This window comes from Homalodisca vitripennis, chromosome 1 (assembly GCF_021130785.1).
Source record: "Homalodisca vitripennis isolate AUS2020 chromosome 1, UT_GWSS_2.1, whole genome shotgun sequence".
Classification (NCBI taxonomy): domain Eukaryota; kingdom Metazoa; phylum Arthropoda; class Insecta; order Hemiptera; family Cicadellidae; genus Homalodisca; species Homalodisca vitripennis.
The window spans coordinates 137548246-137573051 of record NC_060207.1 but is presented as its reverse complement, the minus strand read 5'-3'; the positions used below and the strand labels follow the sequence as shown (position 1 = coordinate 137573051).

The 24806-nt window shown below is 30.5% G+C and overlaps 1 protein-coding gene across 1 annotated transcript in view; it reads right to left on the bottom strand.

Moving 5' to 3' along the window:
• LOC124353401 (lutropin-choriogonadotropic hormone receptor-like) overlaps positions 1–24806 on the bottom strand; it is a 210134-nt gene that overhangs the window by 71364 nt on the left and 113964 nt on the right. The window contains exon 9 of the mRNA XM_046803245.1: positions 2068–2262. Coding sequence (XP_046659201.1) covers positions 2068–2262 — 195 coding nt within the window. The remainder of the gene's footprint in view (positions 1–2067; positions 2263–24806) is intronic.

Here is a 24806-nt window from a genome sequence, read left to right as displayed (position 1 = left end):
GCCTTCGATAGTAGCTCAAATGCAAATACAATAGTAAAATCAATAAATTTGCTTAAAAAAATTAAAATTAAAATTTGTTTTTTTGTTGCGTTTGGAGCATTCTGTATAGAATAGTAATTATTATGTATTGTGTACGATACAGTATAGAACTATTCTGGTCTACACCACAACGTGTCATGCCGAAACTAGAAGAATTCCTCAAGGCACGTATCAATATTTAATTCAACCTGATACGTTACGGATATTAAAACATCTCTAATTACGTACGCAAAGTACTATGACACAACTAACGTATTTTTGAATCTATATTTAAAACTAAATTAATTAAACAGGTTCATTTCCTCCCTAGCCTAGTAATTAGATTCATATATTTCAGCACATTTTACTAAATTGAAAATCATAGTTACAAAACACATACTACCTCTGACGTAGAGGAAATGTTTTGTACCATGGCAACTGACGTCATCTGTACCACTAGAGTTGTGACATTGTTGTTTGTATTATAACATTAGAGTTATAATAATCTACCTATAGATACATGACTACTTCATTCTTACACTGATCTCTTTAAAAGGATCTAGAAATATCGAAAAGTTTATTTAAAAATAAGGAAATCTATAGCATATTGACGATACTATATCAAATTTTTGCAATGTTTCAATTAATTAGTTGAAAGTTCGTCAACGCCCTAGATTCTATATTGAAATTAATTAACGAATTTAACTGAGTTAGCATCTTAAGTCTCACACAAATGTGATCAAAGTAGCGTGTACTTTTAGTTTCGTTCCTGATTTTTCTAGGCTTTCAAATTAAAATTGGAGCAAAACATACACTTAATAAATAAAAAATAAGTACACTGTACAATAATATTTGTGGTGCAATGCGAAGACTATATTTAATTTCCTCATGACAATTCTTTTCTTTGTCGTTTTATTTGTAAATATTGATGTAATGGGTGTAGTCAACCATTAGGAGATGTTTTCATTTGCTTTAACACAAAAAGTCTTAACGTCTAAAACGTGGCAATCTTTCCCTTTGACAAATTTTCGACTCTAAATTATCCACCATTAGGGAAATTCCGGATGGCTAATTTCATACAGTTTTCCTCGTTTTTCCATACATATTATTGCTTTATTACATCTCACGTCCACTGCCAGATAAAAGAAAAGCCTCCCTCGTTAACTCGCCTTACTCCCGGATTATATCAGGTTCAAACAACGCTTCATATTGTTCAATTGTTTATTATGGAATATTGTTTTCTAGACGAATTTAGCTACCTGTAGTCTTTGTTCTTCTATTGATAACTTTATTCTTTCTGTTCGTTAATACTTTAGGATATGTATACTTTCTGAGAAATTATGTTATAACTACAGTTACTTTATGAAGGCTTATGTAGTTAACACATTAACATAAATTTGGCGTACCACTCTGTATTTTATACACTTATACTCGATTTGTTTTCATATTATTTATTTTTAAAGTGTATTAAATATTTTTTTTTAATACAGATGGATTTGCAACATTGAAATTTTATTACATAAACATTTGAACTGGTAAACCAAAACGAGTTAAAACAGCTTGAGTCAATTGTATTCAAGCAGTAACTTTTAATATATGCATCAGATGCAAACTTGTGACAACTGCGAAGTAGTTACAATTTGCACATGGTAAATAATATATGTTTACATTAGCACATTCTGGATATAAAACTTCCTTATTGCAAATAATGTATTATTTTTTATACGAAAATAATTTTGTATTGAATGGGGATAAGATGGCGATAAGTAATATAATACAGAAAGGAATACTTGCATGGCACATTCTTTATCATAAAAAGGATTTAGAGTAGTCCAGTAGTCGGTCTTGACAGATATAAAGATATAAGTATACAGATATATATATATATATATATATATATATATATATATATATATATATATATATATATACATTATTACCCATATTGTCCAACAATTGTCCTCTCACAGACCCGACCTCAGTACGAGTCGCAAGCATGTTACCATACCCACCTAATAAAGAAGCTGGACAAGAAGACTTCGTACTTACAATCGCCTAACATTGCCAGATATGTTCTTGGGGATCTCCAGTAGCTGATCCCCAGAACAGCGGCAATCCGCCTCCAGATCCGACTCCAGCGAGCCGTTCCAGCAGAGGCAGTGGCTGCCGTGTCCTCGGTACTGGAAGTTCTCCAGTGGTGGAAGGAAAGTGTCCGAGAAGTTTCCAGAAGAAGCAATCACAATTCTGAAATAAAATATAAAATATCTATTGAACAAGTATAAAGCGTTTTCGAGAGGTCAATGATAATGTAATCCTTAAAATTTTATGTTCATATTTTATAATAGTCTATACTAAAAGTAATATTTTTTAGCTTTTAGAGAATCAAAACAAAATACAGTATGTTGCATTGTGTTATCTTTATGATGAACTCTAAATAATTATTAATAATAGTAATAACTGTTTACGAAAAGTCATCTTTGACAACGTTTTTACTCTTCACAAAACGTAGTGAAAAAATACAAATCCTTCAATGATTTCACTAACAAATTGTAATTTTCAAAAGTGTAATTAATTTGTCAAAATAAGTTACTCTGTATTTGGGGCTGACCCTTACATACACGCGCACGCGCATACACGCAATAAGGGAAACTTTACAAATCTTTACTATACTTTTTGCCAGAGAATTTTCCAAACACACGTGTGTTTCATAACTTTCTATTAACATTTTAAAACAAATATTAATATGATTTGAAATTGTCCGAACACAGTCAGTTAGCCATACAAGCATCATTTTCCATCTTCACTTACAATTTAAAAATGATATTATGAAATGAAATTATTATTCTTTTTCTAAATCCGAAACCAAAATGGCATTCATTTTAAATATTTGAACAGAGAAGTAACGTAAAAGTTTTTACAAAACTAACGATACTGTATTTTCAAAATCGGTCATTGGAAGTAGGTAGCAGTAACAACACAGAGTGGCAGATCTCGTTTAATCTTTAGACAGTCTTCATAAATGTGGCATAACTTTATTATTTAACACTCTTATGAAACCCAAACATGTGAATCTAAAATGTTGCAAGATATCTCAAGAATTATTCCATCTGAAAATGTTCAATGAAGCTTCAATGCCACATAGGCAAAAACAGGCTGTCCCGCCATGACATTTGGCTGAGCGTCATTGAAGCGACACGTGGAGAAGCGTACTTCTACTTTATTATAAACTTATGTAACAATGATTGTAAAACTTTGATATTGGTAGCCCTGTTTAAATTATTTAGAAAATACGAGTAATGATGATATTGATTTAGGTTTACGTAATTAGTTTAAAGTAGTATACAAAATTCAAAATGTACTACGTTTAATTGTTTTTGTGTGTCAAAGACAAATAGTCACTGTAATAATATAGATAATTAAACCAGTGGTTCTCGGACAATACCAGTTTTATGTTTGGATTTGGTTTTAGCTCAGAAACATTGCTCCAAATTATTGATTCTGAAACACTCTGTTGATGTGAATGAAAGTAAATTACTTTATTTTTTAAATTGTATTAACTTTTATTCTTACACTGATTACAACATTGCACAGAAATATTCAATATTATTTTAAACCTGTATAACGTTAGAAAGTAATTAAATTAAATTCATGCTATTTAAAATATTTATGTTCACTTGTCACGGATTTAAAAATGTTTACCTCTGGCTTTCTGAGGTGAAAGTACTCACAGGTGTGAACTGCATGGTTTGTTTATCAAACCGAACAAACAAATGCTTCAGATAAATGTCTAAAATAAGTCCTTATTTTTTAGTTATTAGTTTATATAAATGTTATGTTACATGAAAACTGAAATAATATATTAATGTGGTTAATGTAGTAAATCGTCAGCTTTTGATAAAATGATAGTACTGAGAAAACCAACTGGGTGAAAATAAACGGAAAGGTCAAATAAAAGTAATAAAAGGCAGACTGCCATGACAAAAGATGCTTGCACAAAAGTGGCTATAACTCTGCTGTTAGTGGAATAACAGAGCTGGTTGTTATCAGCAAAGTGATAAGGCGAGTCTTTTACTAACAGTAGAGCCTCCATTAGTTCCTTCTTCTATTTTACGTCACACTCAACTATATGACCGTCGTAATGAATTTCAAATTTTTAACTGCAAGCATTAAAAATCACTTTTGTGACCGATTATAACTATCGACCCATTGCATTCAATCTTCTCAAGATAGGAGTTTGAAAGCTTGGTGTTAGACAAGATATACTTTAAAAATCAATTTAATTAAAGGATCATATATTACTCTCTGCGACTAATCACTAATACTAATACTAATCTGACAATATACAAATTAAATCTGCTGTTCTTTTACCAACATTCTTGAACTAGATAGTATCTACGTTGATTTAGTGAAAGCGTTTGACTGATACAGATACAAATTCTTTACAATAAAATTGTAATATTCTGGAGGTCTTCTCTAGCTGAACTCCTACTTAACTAGCCACACAATTAAAGTCAATTGTTATTGTGCCTTTTCCTCCACACTTAAGTTTATGTGTAAAATTTCCTATTGTTTTCCGTTCTTATTCAGCTATTTCTTGATTGACATGATATATATTATTGGAGTGCAATTTTTCATTGTTAATTGATAAAAAATTTCACATCAGAAACCAAAGAGTAATTTACTGCCTTGACCTCAAAAAATGTAATATTGGTGTAACTCTGACTATATTCTTGTATTCTCTTGTATTGTTTTTATTATTTTGGCAATGAGATAGGAATTTATCAGGGATCTTGGAATCCTACAAATTCTCAACCCTAATACTCATGTTGCCTTATATTCCACTAAACCATTGTAACTATTAACTTCTACATTTTGATTATGTCGAAGTGATATTAGTATTGAACCCATGTTAGTTAGGGTTGTATATAATTTTTGGAAGTGCCATATAGTCCCCGCACGATGTCGGCCATCTGATCATCTGGAGAGATCGTAAAGGCGTTTTGTATGTATTACTGAATGAAGCTGTAATATAAGTAATCCACTATGTCCTGCCTGTTGATTCGGATGCATCGAGAAAAAGATGGACTGTCCAGATCTCTTACACTTACACACCATGTAAGTTTTCCTAACTACGCGGTCTTGAGCTTTAATCGGAATCAGCGCTCCATTAAACAATCAATGTGTTCCTTTTCGTCCTTTCAGTATGCATTCATTATCTGTATTGTACTAGGAAAATTTTTGACCTCCCAGTATGATTTCTTCCACGACATTTTAGCTGCACTGAAGATACTATTTAGTTCCCAATTGTATTTATCATTTATAATATAATTCGTATCTCTAGAACTTATTGTTTGGCATTAAACAACCAAAGGTATTGACAAATTTGATTGATTCATTATCTTATTAATTTAAATTATCTTTTTTTATTGTTTATAATTTATTACCAAGTCACACTATTTATTGTTGGTATTTCTCCGTTGTGATTGTTGTCATCTATGAAATCGTTATATCTGTATAACTGTTGGTATTAGTATATAGTTTATTACATTAAATGTTCATTAGTGAATTATAAATTTTGTTTCTCACAACATAGTTAATCTTTAGTAAAACGTTTATTTATCACGAATGTATAAATCAGTTTTGAGTATGAGTTAAATGTAACGAAAAACATGAAAATTATCTTAAAGACTGCATTTATATCAAAAAAATCTATTTAAGTAAACCGAATTTCTGAATATATTCATTCTTGGATATTTGTATTGTTTTGTATTTTTTAAACTCAGTATATCATAATTTGATTTTAGAGCCAAAAGCCATAATTTAAATTAAAAGAATATATTTTTAGATTAAGGCACTTAGCTACTTCTCGAATAACTACATTTCTGCTATTTTGGTCTGTTTGACAGTTAATTTAAATTAATTGATTATATTTGATCAAAATGGTCATTAAAAAATATTTGATTTTAATTTGTATAGTAATACAATTAAAGCAATAACATCAAACAGTATATGCGTCCGGTGTACTGATAAGGTAACAGAACAGCTGAATATATATATACATTGTGTACATATACAGTATATTGGTTCCATATATACCAGTATATGCTACTTGTACTATATATCGCTACTAAACACCGCATAAGCCTAGCTAATGCATTATATATGCTAATGCACTAACCTTGACCTTTACAGTATAAGCCCACGGGGTCGATTCTCTAATAGTAGAACATTATGTTAACTAACTGATTGTTGTTGTTCTGGGTAAGAACGAACAATTATCAACTCAAATTATATTCAGTTATAGTCCGTCGTAGAATATGTACTTTTAAAGGGTAAAATCTGCAAACGTGTTCATGCATATTCAAAATAAAACCTAAAAATAAAATTAGCACATTATCTAAATTGGTTACAATGTTTGTTTTGTTTGTATTTATATTGACAATATTTTATTGCCTCCCCTAAAACAATAACCCTCAATCGAAAAAGTCAAAAACGAAATTGAAGAAGAGTAACACGTTCTCTAAAGTCTAGCTATAAAATAAAAAATATTATGAAATAAAAATTTACATGAGTTCATTTTTAACGCATTTAAAGTTATAATGATTCTTATTTTATTAACTCCGATTTACTTATTAATTATACCTGCTGAATATTTTATAAATTTTGTAAAATAATAATATATTTGTATAATAATAACATAATATTTATTGTATCACATTAATCATATGGTGTACTAAACGAGGTCCAATTTGCTTGATATCAAGTTAGTTTAATTAAAACTTTCGTTCATTTTAAGTAAGCAAATAGCATGAAGAAATATTTATCTGAATGAAATTCTTCTCTATTAGACTCATAACTAAATTAGTTAAATTTGACATCATAACTCAAACCCAACTTCCCGGAATTCGTCTACGGTACTGACCAAATCACGATACATCAAATTAGACGATATTTTAATGAAAATTGTATTAAACGTGTCATACCTGAAAAGTAATATGCTTGCAAAAATTTCAGGGGCAGAGGAATGTTTTATATTATCTCCTTCCGAAATCAATCCAGGTTCAGAAACATTGCAATAATAATTACTCTTATTAACGGCGCAATTCTCTCAAATACGAGTCGATTCTCTGGTAAAAGACGCTTGAGTTCATTACAAAAAAAATTAATACTCTGAATGAAATTTAATTTCAAGAAATACATTTATTAAAACTAAAAGGAAACGAATATTTTGAAAGTTTCGCCGTTATTAATTTATCGCTATTGATCGTTTTTATGTCAACAAAAAGTTAAATGACGCTTACAAAGAGCAAACATTAAAAACTAAAAAATATATATAAATGTGTTAATTCACGTCTTGTCAACACTGGCGTAACAGTAAATAATGCTATATTTGCTGGTGTAAAAAACGTAGTAGTGGCACCGTGTTGTAAGGTTACACTCACAGATAAAAGTAGCAATAAACGACTGTAATAGGTCTTATTGCTACCTACATCAAAGGACTGCAGTAAACCAGCTGATGACACATATTAAATCGCAAAGTAACTCAGTTTATCGTATAATTTACTTTATTAAGCGTTATATCAAAGCGTTCAGTGGTATAAGTAGTTTATACGCTTTGAGATTAGTAAAAACGTTATATTTCTTCTGAACTTATTCTAGTGGAACTTAAATCTAAAATGACAAAGTGTTTGGATCTTAAAAAGGTTTGATTTAAAATGGCGTAAGTAGTTATTCTTATTAGTGAATATAAACACATAATATTCGAATAATGGCTTTTATTTTAGAGTTCGTTAAAACAAATGTTTTTATACTCTAAGAATAATAACATAACAGCTACGCAACTGCATTCAGGATAGTGAAATATAAACACCATTTATATGAATAATTATGATATTTTTAATTTACATATTAAACAGTCTAATCCCTAATGCTACGTATGATACGTTGAGTTCTGATCCTTAAGTACCCCTAATTAAGATGATTAAGGGGAGGATATCTCAATTAGAAATGTCTGTACAGCTCAATGAAAGAAAACAGTCTTTGATGTTTTCTAGTAACATGTAATGACAATAGCACATTACACACAATTCGACCATTGAATCTAATTCAATACATTTTGATTTTGATTTATAAATTTGGAGAATATCCAAACTTTTTTTGTTCTCAATGTCATCGGTGTCTTGTAATGACAAACTGCAGGGAATAAGCAAAATACTAGTCACTTTTAAACAGTGTATCTGTATTCCACTTTCATAACCAATTTGACTTTGATCTAGAAGCGGTTTCATCTATAGAATTCATGATTGAGGAATTAATATAATTTTATTTTCAGTAAATAATTGAATATATAGATTATATTTGTCCGCTAAATGATGCGTCTGTCGGTTATTACATAAAAAGTAGTTAATATAACCCTATAACACTGTGTAATACAATTTATATATTATATCTGCAATGGTTGGAAAAATAAAAAGGCGTAAATAAACTGTTAAAATACTATATATTAATATATACCAATGTGTGTACCTTCGATTCGTAGGGAGTGTATAAGTGTATTGACACCGAGTTGACGTCTACATCTCCACTCCCTGTCTTGACGATGGAGGGAGTGGAGATGTAGACAAACTAAACTAAACGTTTGTTAGTTTCTCGACAGCCATTGTACATCATTCGATTTCTGCTTTGATATTATATTTACGCTGAAATAAGTAACTATTCCTTAACAAATTTGACCATACCAGAAAGGCACACATGTAAAATGTAAATTAAGTACCCTACAACAATAATTAAATAGTAATCTTTGCACCACAACGCAGACACATTAATCAAATAGCGGTAGCAACAACGTCTAAAGCGGGCATGATAATATTTAACAAGCTCTGGTGAAGCACATCTCTGGAGCATAATTTGTGTAGTAGTAATATATGCCTCAAACTTTGCTGATAGTACTTCTGATGCACGTGTGTTCCTGTAACAACTCTATGCAATATATCTCTTTACATTTGTTTATTGATGCTTTCCAACTGTTAACTGAATTTACAAACGTAGTGATTTATATTTTATTGAATATAAATAACAGTTTAAACGTTCATTGGACATTATGTTAAAAGCATTATTTTATTTAGTTGTAAGTTTAATGTAAGTACAAAAAATAGGTTAAGTAAATCGATTTCTCGTAATCCTTGGATTACTGCAAAACTGTTAAACAAATTTAAAAGGAGAAAAAAGCTTTATAAAATTTTCCAAACAGAGACCTTATGACAACAAGTACTTAGACTACTATAAAAAATACTCGGAAAATGTATCAAATGAAATTGACTCAGCAAAAAATCAATATTTTTCTAAATTAATTGAAAATTGTCAAGGAGATATTTCTCTTCAATGGAGAGTAATAAATAGGATAAGTGGTGGAGAAGTGAAGAGCTGTTTTTTGATAAGCTGGAATTAGATAATGGGGAAATTATAACGGAACCATTAAGTGTAGCAGAAACAATAAACAATTACCTAATCGCGGCACAATCGGGTTCTTGCGATAAAGGCCCGGTCTCTAACCGTATCATTACCGCAAAGGCCAGTTTCGTTTTTCATTCATCCAACAACTGAAGATGAAGTTATTTCCATTATTAATGGTTTGAAAAATAAAAAATCTTCTGGTTTTGATGGCTTCAATGTTGTTTTAATAAAAACTATAGCAAATGAAATTTCTCTTCCGTTTTTGACTTACATAATTAATTTAAGTTTTACAAACGGAATTTTTCCTGAAAAAATTGAAGTCAAATATAAATCGTGCCAATTTTTTAAAAAAGGGTTATTCAGTTAAATTTGATAATCTAAGACCAATAAGCCTTCTATCAATATTCTCAAAAATTATTGAAAAACTCATGAAATTACGCATAATACAGTTTTTAGATAGATTGAATTTTTTTAGTGATAACCAATATGGATTTAGGAAAGGAAGATCTACCGAAGACGCTTTGTTAAATAGCTCAAATCTGATTTATAAAAGTTTCAACAGTAAAAATAAAACATCTGGTCTTTTTATTGATTTTAAAAGGGCATTTGACCTAGTCAATCATGAAATACTTTTAGATAAAATTACATGCCAGTTGGTATAAGAGGAGTAGCACAAGACTGGTTTCGAAGTTTTCTCACAAATCGTAAGCAAAGAGTAAAAGTATGTGGTGCTCTGAGTTTTCCCCTGACTGTTTCAGCAGGGGTCCCCAGGGTTCCGTTTTGTCCTGGCTACCCTTTTCATAATTTTTATTAACGATTTGTTAGAGGAGGAGTTTCACGGAAAGCCAAGCGTTTTTGCTGACGATTTTGCCATGTTTTATTCTGAAAAGAACCCTCAACAAATTTGGAACAACATGATGGACGATATACGAGTTTTGAGAAAGTGGTGTGATGAAAAACAAAATGGAAATTAATGTAAATAAAACAAAATTTATGAATTTTGATTTTGTTGGTTTTAGTTTTAACGAATTGGTAAAATATCACGAGCAAAACTGTACTGGAAATTTTTGTAATTGTTTGACTATTGGAAAGGTGGATCAATTTAAGTATCTGGGTGTTTTTTTTTCGATGAAAAGTTATCTTGGGATAAGCATATATTGTTTTTACAAAATAAATTAAAAATCTTGTATCAGAAAATTTTATTTTTTAAAAAATTGTTTGTGACGAAAAGTTATTAAGAATCTTATATTACGCCTTAATACAATCCAGGTTGCAATACGCAATTCAATGTTGGGGCGGGACTTTTAAATACCACGTAGAACAATTGCGAGTTGTACAAAATCATTTTATTCGAATCATATTAGGAAAATCTATTAGAGAAAGTTCCTATCCTATTTATTGTCATTTGAAAATTCTCCCTATACAGCACCTTTTTATATATAAGGTACTAAGAGTAATTTTAATATCAGAAGTGGTAATACTGGAACTTTTGAATTAGTTTTATAGTGCTAGACGTTAAATTTTCAGAACATCTTTCGAGTACCTAAAGTCAACAGATCTTCATTTAGGCAATCCTTTAATTATCTTGGTCCAAAGTACTTTAACAAATTACCGCTTGAAATAAAATTATGTAACTCATTTAATAGTTTTGATAAATCTGTTAAATGGGTGGTTGTTCTCGTTGGAGGATACTAATTTCTTAAACAGTATATTAATTTAGTATCTTTTTGTTTGTAATTTTTCTTTTGTATATAGCCTAAACCTATAATAATGTAAAACACCATTAATAAAAAAAAAAAAACAAATTATTTTTGGTTTGTAAATAGCAAAATTATTACGTTTTTATTTATAGATTTGTATATATTTATGTACAGGGATATGTTTTATGTATGTATGTAGAAAAGATTTTTCCAATATTTAAAAGGAAACTTTTTTGTTCTTTGTTTTGGTGACTTATATCTTTAAAGGTGTATTTTATTTAGTTAAAGCTACACAGAAGATGGCAGTTAAAGTGATGGACTGGACTCTGTTTGTTTATTTATAAATTATATTTTTTAGTTGCGCTGCCACATAACTGGAAATCGTGGCAGTGTAATTCCGAGGTTTTGTAATGTTATTTAATTGTTTAGTTTATTATGGAATAAATCATTATTCTCATTATTCTCATTATTTCGTATTTATATTATTTAGTTCTTTATCCCGTAATTGTATTATTTCTGCTATTTATTAAATACTTTAGAAATTTATTAAAACTTGTACGGGTAAACACTAGCTATTTCACGAAAGATTAGGTTTAGAACCTATCGTCAAAGAATCCAATCATAATGTATTTTATGATAATATAAAAGGCTTTATCGTCGGATTTTTGTAGTGGTGGTAAATGGCTTCGTTATAAAGTTAAAATACACAACTACATTGGCACAAGCTAATAAATAAAAAATTTTACCTCACAGATCCTATTAATATTAGGAACAGTAGATTTGTTAAGATTGATATTTAGATATTAGTATGATTGGGAGTTTTAATTTTTAATCATACAAAATATAATGAACATATTTAGACGAAATTTGGCATTGATATTGCTTGGTTAGCATAATAATACAAGGGCAAATTTTCATATCAAAATACTACTCATTAATTAAAACACTCACTCCTGAGTATTTTATTTGCAAGAACAAAATACAGAATATCATAGTATCCTCTAAATATGAATGACAGTAGTATTATGACTTTTCCTATGGGTGACAACAGTGATGAATCGAAACCATTTAGGCTAGCATTAATTATTCGAAATCTATTTTTTCTTTTAAAATCTATGCTTGAAATCAGTTTCTTATGAAATTCTTGGACCGCATATTTACAGTAGCTGAAAAACAAAAAGGAGGGACCGGACACCAGTATGGCTCAGCAAACCATTCGCTCTGTGGCCATTATGATAGGACTATTATAATGGATTTATTAACAGTTTATTAATTAATTGTGTATATGATAGTATGTATAACCAGCGATAAAAAATTTAATTAGACCCACAATACGATAATACACTAAAATAAATTACACACCTTTTTTAACCTATCCAATTAAATAACTGCCCTCAAGAGTACTTAGGAAAGTACGTGGTCTATTTTGTGAACGTAACTGGTAGCATCATACCTGGTATAATGAGATATGAGGAATGCTGTGATAGACGGTATTTCTTGCCTCATGATTACCCGTTTAGGCCATTATCTTATGACATAAATGAAAAACATTAGGTAAAAACCTCCTAGCTGCACTAAAGTGCAGCAGACAAAATTAGGGCAGTATTTATCAATCCTAATAATTATAACTGACCACAGATAAGCTTGAATATATCATGACATTCAGATAAGGGTTTCAGACTAATTCTGTTGGACGTTTTGTTTTCAAAGACATGTCAATATAAAATTGTGTATCCAGTTAATTATCCCGGAGTTGCATTTATCGCCTTCTTTGTGCTTGAAGGTTGTTCGACATCTAATATCTAACGGGGAGTGATTGTAAAGATGTGGATTTCTTAAATTTCCGCCATTGACCCATAAGAGTTGATATCATAACAGATCGCTACGTATAGTGAGAGTTCCTTAAAACACTGACCATTGCATAATCAAACTATACAGCACAAAACATATTTAGGGGCAGAGTGAACAATGCTGCTGGGATCAGCTAGTGCGTGCGTAATAAATAATCACAGTCCGTTATACAAACTAAAGAACAGAAGAAATGACGATTTTGTAATATATATATATATATATATATATATATATATATATATATATATATATATATATATATATATATATATATATATATATAAGGAGGCCAGTCTAACCATAACTCAACTACAGTGATGTTAGAACACTGAAATATTAAACCTGCTAGGTATATTAATTGAGAAATGGGAGTTACCATTTTACACTTTCATAAAACGTTATTAACATTTTCCAAGAAAGCCAGACACACGTGTTCATAATGGTGGGCTTAATCATAATAGTGGCATTGTACAATATAATTCGTTTCAGAGTTTAGGGTGGTTTCTGTGGTTACAGAGGCTGACAACAATCAAGTATTCAGAACAGACAAAGATAATTCATTAGTCTGCCTCTACAGAGAATACTGCGTCTAAGCTGTTGTGAGAGAATTATAACGGTTTGAATTCAATTTGCTACACTAAACGTTGTATGTCCTGAAACCAAGCAATAAAATACTAATATTGGGTTATTCTTTAAACAATAAAACTAGTAATAACGTCTACCACATAAAGACCATAGTACACTATAACATGGTTTATGTAAGGGAAGGAGCGAAGGAAGTTCAAATGGTAAGAATCTTTAAATCCAAACTTTGAATCCAAACCTGCTCTTACTATGCATAATGCAGTGCATCTCTAGATTATTATATAAATATTTATTCAGTTAAGATATTGTAATGTTTTTACACAAAATTGTGTTGTTCATTAAACTGTTTATCTTTGAATAAATTCATTCCTTTGGTGGTTTATTTCTATCATTGTGAATATTTCACAGACCAAACAAAGAAATACAGTGGACATAGAGAGCAGCAACTGAAGCAAGGTCAGTGTGGTACCACCAATGAAGAGTGTGTAAGAAACGCATGAGTCGTCCAACAAACGAGTGTGGAACCTACTATTTAACTACTGTAAATTATTATGCAATTCAACTAGTTTATTAATTGTTAATCTAGTTTGATGTGTTTTGTATTTTTCTATGCGTTATGAATATTTTAAAAAATACATACACTTTCTGTTTTCATTATATACCAATACTCCTCATTTGTAAAGAAGTTGAGTATTGTTATTATTTACATCACCGTATTATTATTTTTCTTTAAACATATTTGTTACAGTATCGGAATGTTATGATCCATTATTACACATATAGTACTCAAATAGTGTTATAATATTTGGTCTTATATTTAATTTAAAATGTTAATGTTATTTATGGATTACGTTAAAAACAGTTTTAATATACGTTCAATACTGTAGGTCGTTACACAGTACTGCTCGTGCGGCCGACTCACTCATGACGACGCAACGGATCATTTTCGTCCTAATTTTATCAACTGCACATTTTATGAAAAATACGAATAAAAGTTTTTTTATTCAAGTATTTTTAACAAATTTTCCACCGATAAAAGTCTCCCGATAAATGCTTGACACCATTCTCACAGAAGGACTTTGAATATATTTTGTAGTAAGGAAAACATTGTTTATAGTTTATTCAAATACAAATTTAATTACATTATATAATAGTTGTCTATATCTAGTTGTATAGTATATAGTTGTATATATATATGTATATATATATATATCTTCATCAAACTTCTCACGTTCTGTTTTATGAAATATTTTAGCATTATCAAAACCAATACATTCTTCTGCCATTTAACATTATTTTGTGGCAGATACAAGAAAGCACCTTTTGACAAAATCAAAGAAAACTCAAATAACATTTTTTTCTATAAAATTTTTTTTCATTATAATTTTTTATTTTTATTTTCCATATTATTAAGTGGGTATTTTATTTAAATCTTTTGACTGTATCATTAGTCTTTTAAAATATAATCCACGTCGAGAATGCAAGAAATTCGGCGAGGTATGACTGGTGTAATGAGGAGATCCTATTTTCGAATCTACTTTATTACATGACTTATGACATTTGATTCAGTTGTTCCACAACCAGATGATTGATGACAGCCATTATTGTCAAAACCTCTTTTGTCACAATAATCTCCGTCTTTTATATTTTCTACGAGCCTTTGACGTTTATTTCCTTAAATCGTAAAGGACTCCGACAATTGGTTTTTTATTTAATTTTATTTTTTAAAGGCAGAAGTTTTCTTAAGGCGCAATAATGGATCACATAACTGTACAATAAGTACTGTTACATTACCCTTTTTACACTCCTTTCAGACTCGGTTGTGTAAAAATAGTAATGCTTGATTGAACGGTACGAGCATTGTTATATTTTACAATTTGAAAGTCTCATACATCTTTCATTTATGGCTATAGTAAATCAAAATAACTTTTACTGAGAGACCAGCGAGCAAATCAAAATAAAGTATTATATTTAAAATATCCGTAAGAACAATATTTTAATCAAGTTTATTTTAGATACATAATTGTCTCCAATCACGTTAGTTTTTTATTATATTGGTACTTTGAAATTCTATGGAGGGGAGACATATAATATTGAATGACATAAAACATTTACCTACTGAATTGTAAAGTAAAAAGAATTTTATTGCTATTATAGTGAGGAGAGGTTTGTTGTTTGAAGAGAAACTGATATATTTCATTTTTATTTCACCTAAGACAGATATGTTATTTCTTTACCAATGTTCAATTGATAAACGTACTGATGAACTTAAGTCATTTCCAGGCTTGGTGCGGAGAGAGGGAGCTCATCTTCCATAACCAAAATAAATTTGTACGTCTGTAAATTTGTTTATAAATTATCCTCTCCTTCGGTATCTTATTCTAACAACAAAAACAAATACAATATTTTGGAACGCTAATTTACTAACGTATAACATTTAGACTGCATTTTAATACATATATTCTAAAATTTCATTACAAAAAAGATATGTTTAAATATTCATTCAACGAATTTTCAGATCTAGTACAAAAAATAAAAATCAACAACGAATAGAAATTAAAATTGGAAATAAAATTATAAAAAGGAACAGAGTATTCGGCAACAAATCCTACTTATCGGATTCTGTTTCAATTCAACTGTCTCAGAAGTACTACGGGAAGAAGGATCAATGTTGATGTTGGAGTAGATGTTGAAATACGAGTATAAGTTGCCATACCTGAAAGTTTAATGACCAGAAGCTATCTACATAGAACTTTATGAGATAAAAAGTACTTGGCTACAACAGAATGTATCAAACAACAGCAAACGCGGAACTGAAATATCTGCTGTCCTGTGTTACACAATCTCGGCTTTGTGTGAAACCTCAACGAAGCCGCAGTAACAGGGTAGTTATCGCCTCATTATTCATATACGGACAGCTTTTATAAATCCACACATGAAATACACCATGATCGAACGTGAACAACAAAGTTCCAATAGTTCCGTGCTTTCTTATCATCATAATTGAAAAGATTTACAATTTCATTAATTATTCATTAATCACTAATAATAACAAAGAATCTGGTTTATGAATAGAATAATAATGTGATACACTGTTTTGCTAGACATATCTAAATTTTATGGTTCGAACATTACTGATTGAACGTGATCTAGTTGAGCTGGAAAAACGCCTTTTCTGTCAAGTCCATCTGTCCGCACTATATCACGAGAATGAACTGACCAATAAAGCTTGAGAATTTGAATGAAGCTCCATTCCTTTACATAAAAAATCAAGTTCGATGATGGTAAATGTCACTCTATGGATTTGGCTAAGCGTTAGTGAAAATTCTGACATTAGTCATGTGGGTAACCACGATAGCAACGAGAAGATTGCATGATAACAAACGTATCTTTTAATTTTTTATTGTTGTCATAACCTGATTTTTACTAAAGTTTTAGTTCAATAATTAATTAATTGAGAGTTAGAAAAAAACTTTTCGCGAATAATTTAAAGACATAAATTAGCATATTTTATTAAATAACTTTAGGACTTTTAAAATTTAAAATTCAAAGCGTTATAATTTAATGACAAGTAATTTTCGTTGTTGCATTTACAACGCATGCAACGTTAGATAATATAATTACATATATTATAAAATTATTATAAAAGATTAACCAAAATCATTTCGAAAATTTCTTGAACTTAAAACGAATTTATCATTTAGAACTAATTCCTGAAACTATTTTAAATCTAATAAATATAAACAATGTTGAAATTGTGATCAGCTAATATTAAAATTTAGCCTAAGAGATGGTCTTCATATAAGACGAATGTCTATTGCTCTCTATTTAAAACTTTCATATCGTTGATGAACTTACGTTCTACGTTTTTAAAACTGATGATAAATTATTCAGTTATGGTATTATTTTGTTTACGTTTATTACTATCGGTTGAGTTTCAGTTATGATCAATTTTATTCCACGATGTTCTGGAAATTCACAAAATTAAAGAAGAGTAATTTATTCCTTGGTATGTAATCAACGAAAATTTGTCATAATGTAAGTATTGAAATGTGTTTGCATGTTGATGTTGATTCTCATCTAAGTCAGGTACCATACCATTCCATTTTTACTTTAAATATTTATTTTTATTAACAATATATGGTATACATGTTTCAAAATTACGTTAAACAACTTAAGAAAATGGTTAATTGCGCTAAAGCAAAAAAAAAAGATCCTATAAGACATTCTTAGACGTGTTTATAGAATCTGTTATTATTTCTGAATTCTTTAACGTATTTTGAAACATTAAAAGCAAACCTATTATGTATATAAAAAACCTCCTATATTTTTTTGAATTCAACTTCATAAAAACGTATATACAGGGTGTACATAAAGTCCTGCACATGTATAATATGTTCTGAACGATAACAGATAAATCAACAAGATTTGGTACATCAACACTACTCCTAAAAATCTACTTTTTGAAGGAACTATCAATTTTCTGTAATATCATAGGGACGTCCCGCAAGGAGTCAGAAGGAAATCTTAAATAGTAGCATAGGTCAATATCACATCATTTTAAAGGGCTTATCTAGCAGAGTTTAATGCCGCAAACCGCACTCAAAAAGGTTGATCCAGTAAAAAATGGCGGCTGTTCAAAAGTTGTACCAAAAAAGATTTTTACTTACCAAATGTTTTCAGAGTAAATGTTCGAATTATTGTTCACCTCCGGTTATTTGACAGTTGGAAAGACGCACATAAAAACTATTAACAGAATTTTGCAGGGCAACTTGAGGAATCGTCTGACATTCTTGAAGTATTCTTTGTCTCAGTTCATTTAAATTTTGAGGCTTTGTTTTGTAGACGTTGTCCTTAAGGTAACCCCAAACAAAATAGTCTAATGGAGACAGATCTGGTGAACGCGCTGGCCATTCTACAGTCCCCCGCCTTCCGATCTACCGTTGAAAAAAACAGTGTTAAATAGGCTCTTACGTCGATGCCGTAGTGTGGGTTTGCTCCGTTCTGTTGAAACCAGATATTCTGGAAATGTTCTCCAAACATGTTTCGAAGTGCTGGTGTAAGTTCATTTTCCAGCAAACGTTGGTATGATATTGCATTTACATTTCCTTCAATAAAGAAAGGACCTACCAACTGGGCACCTATCACACCAAGCCAGACATTCACCTTTAGTGGATACTGCGTATGTGCCTCCCGCATCCAGTGAGGATTTTCGCTACTCCAGTAACGGCAAATGTACCTGTTTACGCTTCCCATTCAACATAAATGAACACTCGTCTGAAAACACAATATTGTTTACATCAATTTCGTTGCGATCTATTTTGGCCATCATAGTTTCACAAAATTATATACGCCGATCGAAATCATCTTCGTTGAGTTCGTGCACCAAATGAATGTTATAAGGCTTAAAATTAGACCCGTTCAGAATTGTTTTAACAGACGTAACAGAGATGTCATAAGTTTGTGCTGCTGAGTGTAGGGACTCTTGCGGGTTCTCAATAAATGACTGCAATACATCTAAAGAGTTGTCTTCGGTTGTCGCAGTAGCGGGCCTTCCTGACCTATGACGATCGGAAACACTTCCTGTTTCCATAAATCGTTGAACAGTTCTCCCTACAGTTGTTCTAGAAATTGGCTGCCCCTCGTGAAAGTAGTCATTAAATAAATGGCATGCTTCCTCGTGTGCTCGTCTGTTTGTTCCCCAACCAACCATCATAAGAAGTGTTATACGTTCACGTTCGTCAAGCGACATAGTGTAGTTGAATAACTACAAGCAATACGACAAACTCTTTTGTACTAAAGCGCACTGATAGAAAGGTTGGACAGCACTACTAAAACAAGAAAACTAGAATAGCCTACTATGAATAGACTGGCTATAATAGGAAAGTCCAAACTGCGACCCAAAGATAAGAGCTTTCTAATTGTTACTGTTATCATGTTTTCCCCATTATCAATATATTAGGAGCAAATTTGTAACCCTTGAGGATAACTAACGTCATAATTCACTTCTGTACAACTGACAAGCTTAATGTAGTATTTAGCTGCAGTATTCGTTTGGTTGCAGTTTTGCTTTACTGGGGTTATGGTTACTAATAAAATGTAACCAAGTAAAACATTTGAACAGCCGCCATTTTGTACTAGATCAATCTTTTTGAGTGCGGTTTGCGGCATTAAACTCTGCTAGATAAGCCCTTTAAAATGATGTGGTATTGACCTATACTCCTATTTAAGATTTCCTTCTGACTCCTTGCGGGACGTCCCTACGATATTACAGAAAATTGATAGTTCCTTCAAAAAGTAGATTTTTAGGTATAGTGTTGATGTACCAAATCTTGTTGATTTATCAGTTATCGTTCAGAAAATATTACACCTGTGCAGGACTTTATGTACACCCTATATAGGCCTATATATTTTGTTTATTGGGGCAAAAAGCATACTAAAATTTGTCGCGGAAATGTAATTAATACTTAACATGCACAAACCTGTTACTCGCAATTTCGCTATAATCTCTTCTTAACCATGATGACTGAAAATTTATACAACATGATATATGGCTTCTTCACTTTCATTGTTAATATCATAGTGCTCCATTGTATTACATTACAAGTTCTTTCACTACGAAGGCTACAGACTTTAACTTTAGGGTACCTCCACAATGGTCTAAACTAATTCAAGTGTTACAGAAATCTTTGGATATATTAAATCAAACACCTGGAATTTTTCAATACAATAAACATTTGATTTAGTATTCATTAAATTTGTTTCAGTCCCTGACTTTAGGGCCTCAAAACACTGCTCTCCAAAGTTATTTAAATGGATATGATTATGACGTTCCTATTATTACTGGATGTTGTGTGTGAGGTCGCGGGTGAATGTATTATTATAAATGAGTCCTTAAACGACATTAATAGGTCTTCTTGCTACCTATATCAAAGTATAACAGTAAACAAGCTGATGACACATCAGAAAGTAACTCAATTCATTGTATATTTTAGCGGTTAATCAAAGCATTCATCGGAATAAGTTATTTATCTGCTTTGGGATTTTATGAAAATACGTACTTTGTGGCCCTGCCTATATTATTCTAATCTATTCTTGAGATTTTCTTCTAAAATTTCATACAATGTCTTTACAAAAACTAATTTTTTTACGAGTAATGCAGTAAAAACCAATAGTAATTTATATTTCATAAGTAGTTATAATATTAACCGTGATATTCCAGGAATAATTTTCTTTTACTCTATAACTTTGTACAGAAATTAAAGTGTATAAATAATGTAATAACATTTTTTTAATACTAATTTAATCCTGTTAAGTTTACAAAATTATCAGCCATATAAATAACTAAGGAAAAGTAGGAGCGTTATGTTCCGAACCTAAGCCATCCCCACATCGGAATAGGAAAGGGTATTTCATCTCTATTAGAACTTTCTGTTCTCGGGTTTCTCCAAAAATACATGGCTCGGTGAGTAGGTTAACCTGAGTAACCTATTTAGCAACAGTAAAGATCAAAGTAAACTATAAATTCCTCACTGGCTTAATTATTAAGTATACTTCAGTTCTCTCTGAATAACATATATTGCTTTTTCTATTTCATAGACAAAGACTTTCATAATAAGAATGATTTATAGAGTATACTCTGACTTTTTTTAATTTCAAACAAATTCTTATTGCCAAAGCACTGTCAACCCAATCTTGCATCCGAAACTTATTCTATGTTTATTTATAAATGAACCATAGGCATTTGATATTACGCTTTTTAGACGTTATTATATCATAGATATTAATGTACTAGTAAATTTCTGTGTTGAAATCTTTGCCCAAAAGTCAAGCCTAACCAATTTTTTCGAAAGTAGGTCTAGGAAAAGCACAACATGTGGATTTATCCATTAAACCATCAGTAGGATATAATTTGTGTTATTTTAAAAGATTTAATTATTGACATAAAGTTACCTTTCGAGTAATAAAATAGCTCTTCTGGGTATAATCGGCAAATAAATGACTGAAATTATTTATATTATCTAATATACCCAACTACTAAATAATAATTTTATTAGCTAATACTGCGTATGAATAAAACATTTTACACCTACAAAGCCATAGAGTTTGAAGAACCATAATCAAAATCAAATATATTCTTCAAAAGAAAAGATTCCTCCGGGACAATTTTTATGAAATGTTCAACAGACATTTGGACAGATGGACTGTCATATTCTGAATACATCTCTCTTGTTAATAGTAAATTAAATGTTTGCTCGAATGTTTCTTTAGTTATAAACGGTTCATTTTTAAAAATCCAGGGATCAAATTAGCAATTGCAGTAGGCAGATTTCTTTGTATTCATGCAATACATAAGGCTATTTTCTAAATGTATTGTAAGTAATAAAATTATTTATTTGTTAAATGTTACAACTTCACTGTGATCCTGTTTCTTTGAGAAAATTTCCGATAAGAAGAACAAGTCCCGTCAAACAGCTTTGATCGATTTACAAGAAGAGATAATGCAATAATACAGACCCCTCCGCTGCTTTACCTCAAATCTGGTTGCCAGCTTCACTTTTCGTACCTTATTTCGTATCTTGCAGTTCCTATTCTAAAAAAGCTCAATGTCTCCCCTATTAGGGAACAGTTAAAATTGATAAAACTGATACAGAGTCATGCCACAATATGAAACTAAGGAAATATTATAGACAGATATGTTTAGTTTTTACCTTTTAAATAAACTATTAGCAGAGCTAAACTATTTTACTATTTATATTAAATATTATCAATGCAGTGTATAATTCGTATTTTAATTTGTTTCTGTAATAATAGTTATTATTACAGAGTGTAATAGGTGTACTCGTAGTACGCTACGAATCAAGCAATATATACTTCTCTGTTCCTAAAATCATCTTTCATTGATTCATCAAAGCTCTACAGACCTACGAAATGAACATTTTATGCAAGCAATTCTTATAGTTTTGTGCAATAGCAAAGTAATACTTTAGTGCATGTTTTTATTACTGTATTTACAGAAGAGTTGATAACACATGTACCTACAAATAAAATTCTACATTATTCAAACTAGAGAAAGAGAGTGGTAATCTCTAGAACACACGCTCTAGTTAAAAGCATTAGACGACTATTACGTGTACATTAACGTGTTCAAGAATCACAAAATAACAACAGTATTTTAAAGCTAAAATTAAATATGTTGTACGTACACGTTATAAGTAAAATTTGATTATAAACACGTGATCCACTTCAAAGTGTAGACTGGTTTGTATTGTTATGAAGGCAGAGAACTCACTACTCGTTGTACTCGTTGTGTCTTACCTATGAGATACAACAAATGTTACACCTATGATTAAACTACATACATTGTTGTATGACACCAAAGTTTAATGTATGAACGTGGTTTAAGTGTTGGGCGTTGTAACAACAGAACAATGAAGAAAATTGAAACTGTGGCGCTCTTTTGAACAATAGCACAATATTTGATTTCTAGGTGGATGGGATATCTTTAATTTTCTTCCAGTACAGTAAATAAAAGAGAATGTTCTGGATCTGAGTTATCGCCTGTCTCTTTGAAGACGCCATCAATTTAATGAAGATCTATGGAGGTTTCATTTAAAACCACAAGCCCTAGAGACCTGTTTTAATCAGAATGGATTTTTACACTACACAGCCTATTAATATATAATACTACTATTTTTGCATTAAAAAGTGGAATATGTTTTCTTCATTAAATCAAAACTTATCTAACGCGTAATAAAAATTTTCATAGGCAAATTTAAACTATCGCTTTCAAAATCTCTAGGAAAATGCTTTACGATTTCTCGATTGATGGCATTTTTACGAAATTATAAATGTCGTTGAGCATAGCAGTTATTATGTCTTCTTACCTATTTTTATTTAAAATATACTCCATACTAGTTTAAAAGACGTTACATTCTAGTAAATACCTGTAAATACACTTTGATGAAACTGTTCTTGTATCTTTTTTTAGAAAGTTTATTTATGCAATGTCCGTATTCAAATTAACATAACATCCTGCAAATGCTGCAAACTTTCTGCACAATATTTCTAACCATTACAGTAATTATTGGATGAATCCATCATCTTTAGGTTATCTGACAGCAAATTGGAAAATCAGACTCCCTTCAAATTGTCTCACAGGAAGAGTACTGTGCTTAGTAGGATCAATGTTGCTGTTGCAGTGGAGGTGGGAGTACAGTCTATACCAGAAATTAAAATAACTAGAAGCTGTGTATAAAAAAAACATGGTCGTATAAAAATATAATAAGCCTCGGCAGTGTATATCAAACAACAACAGTAGCAGAACTCAAATATATTCTATCCTGTGTTACACAATCCCGGCTCTAGGTGAAACACCAATGCGACGATGTAACAAGGGAGTTATCGCTTTGTTATTTATAACTGGATTGTTTTTTAATTCATACATGAAACACATGTGAATGGACATGAACAAAGAGATCCTAATCCTAAGACCCAATTACCACGAATGAAAATATGTACAGAGTCATTGAATATTCAATAATCAACAACGTTTACTTTAAATACAATACCGTTATGATAATTCTTTTATGTATTTTTTTATGTATTTTAAAATATATATTTATGACAATAAAACTAGTAAAATACATTGACATTGAACATAATATGCTGTAAATAATTGGAATGCGTGAACCTGGTAGAATGTTTCTGCTCTGACAAGGAAGGGGGACCTTTTTATTTCCTCTAAATCCATCTCATCATATCTAATACTGTATTACAGCACAAGAGCAATTAACCGATGTATTTATAGCTCAAATATTGTGTTACTGTTATCCGATGTACAGATGTATGTAATGCTGTAAAACGAAATAGTTTTCGTCTGTCAGAGGTTTAAATATAATATTTTATTTTAAATACAAACGGACCTTTTAAATTATTAAAAGTTTCTCTAATGAAAATGTCTTCATTTTTTTAACAAACAAGGTTAAAGTGTATTTATTCTCATTCCTACTTCCACTGAATAAAATCTGAAACTTTATAGGGGTTTTATTGCGTTGAAGATCTAATCGTATAACATGTAGTATGGATTCATAGTTTAAGTAATTTCTATAATTGTTACCATTTTTTCCCCCAGACTGTCGCACCACTATCAAAATCACTTGACTTATTTTTCAAAAAGCAGGAGATGTAAGAAGTCAC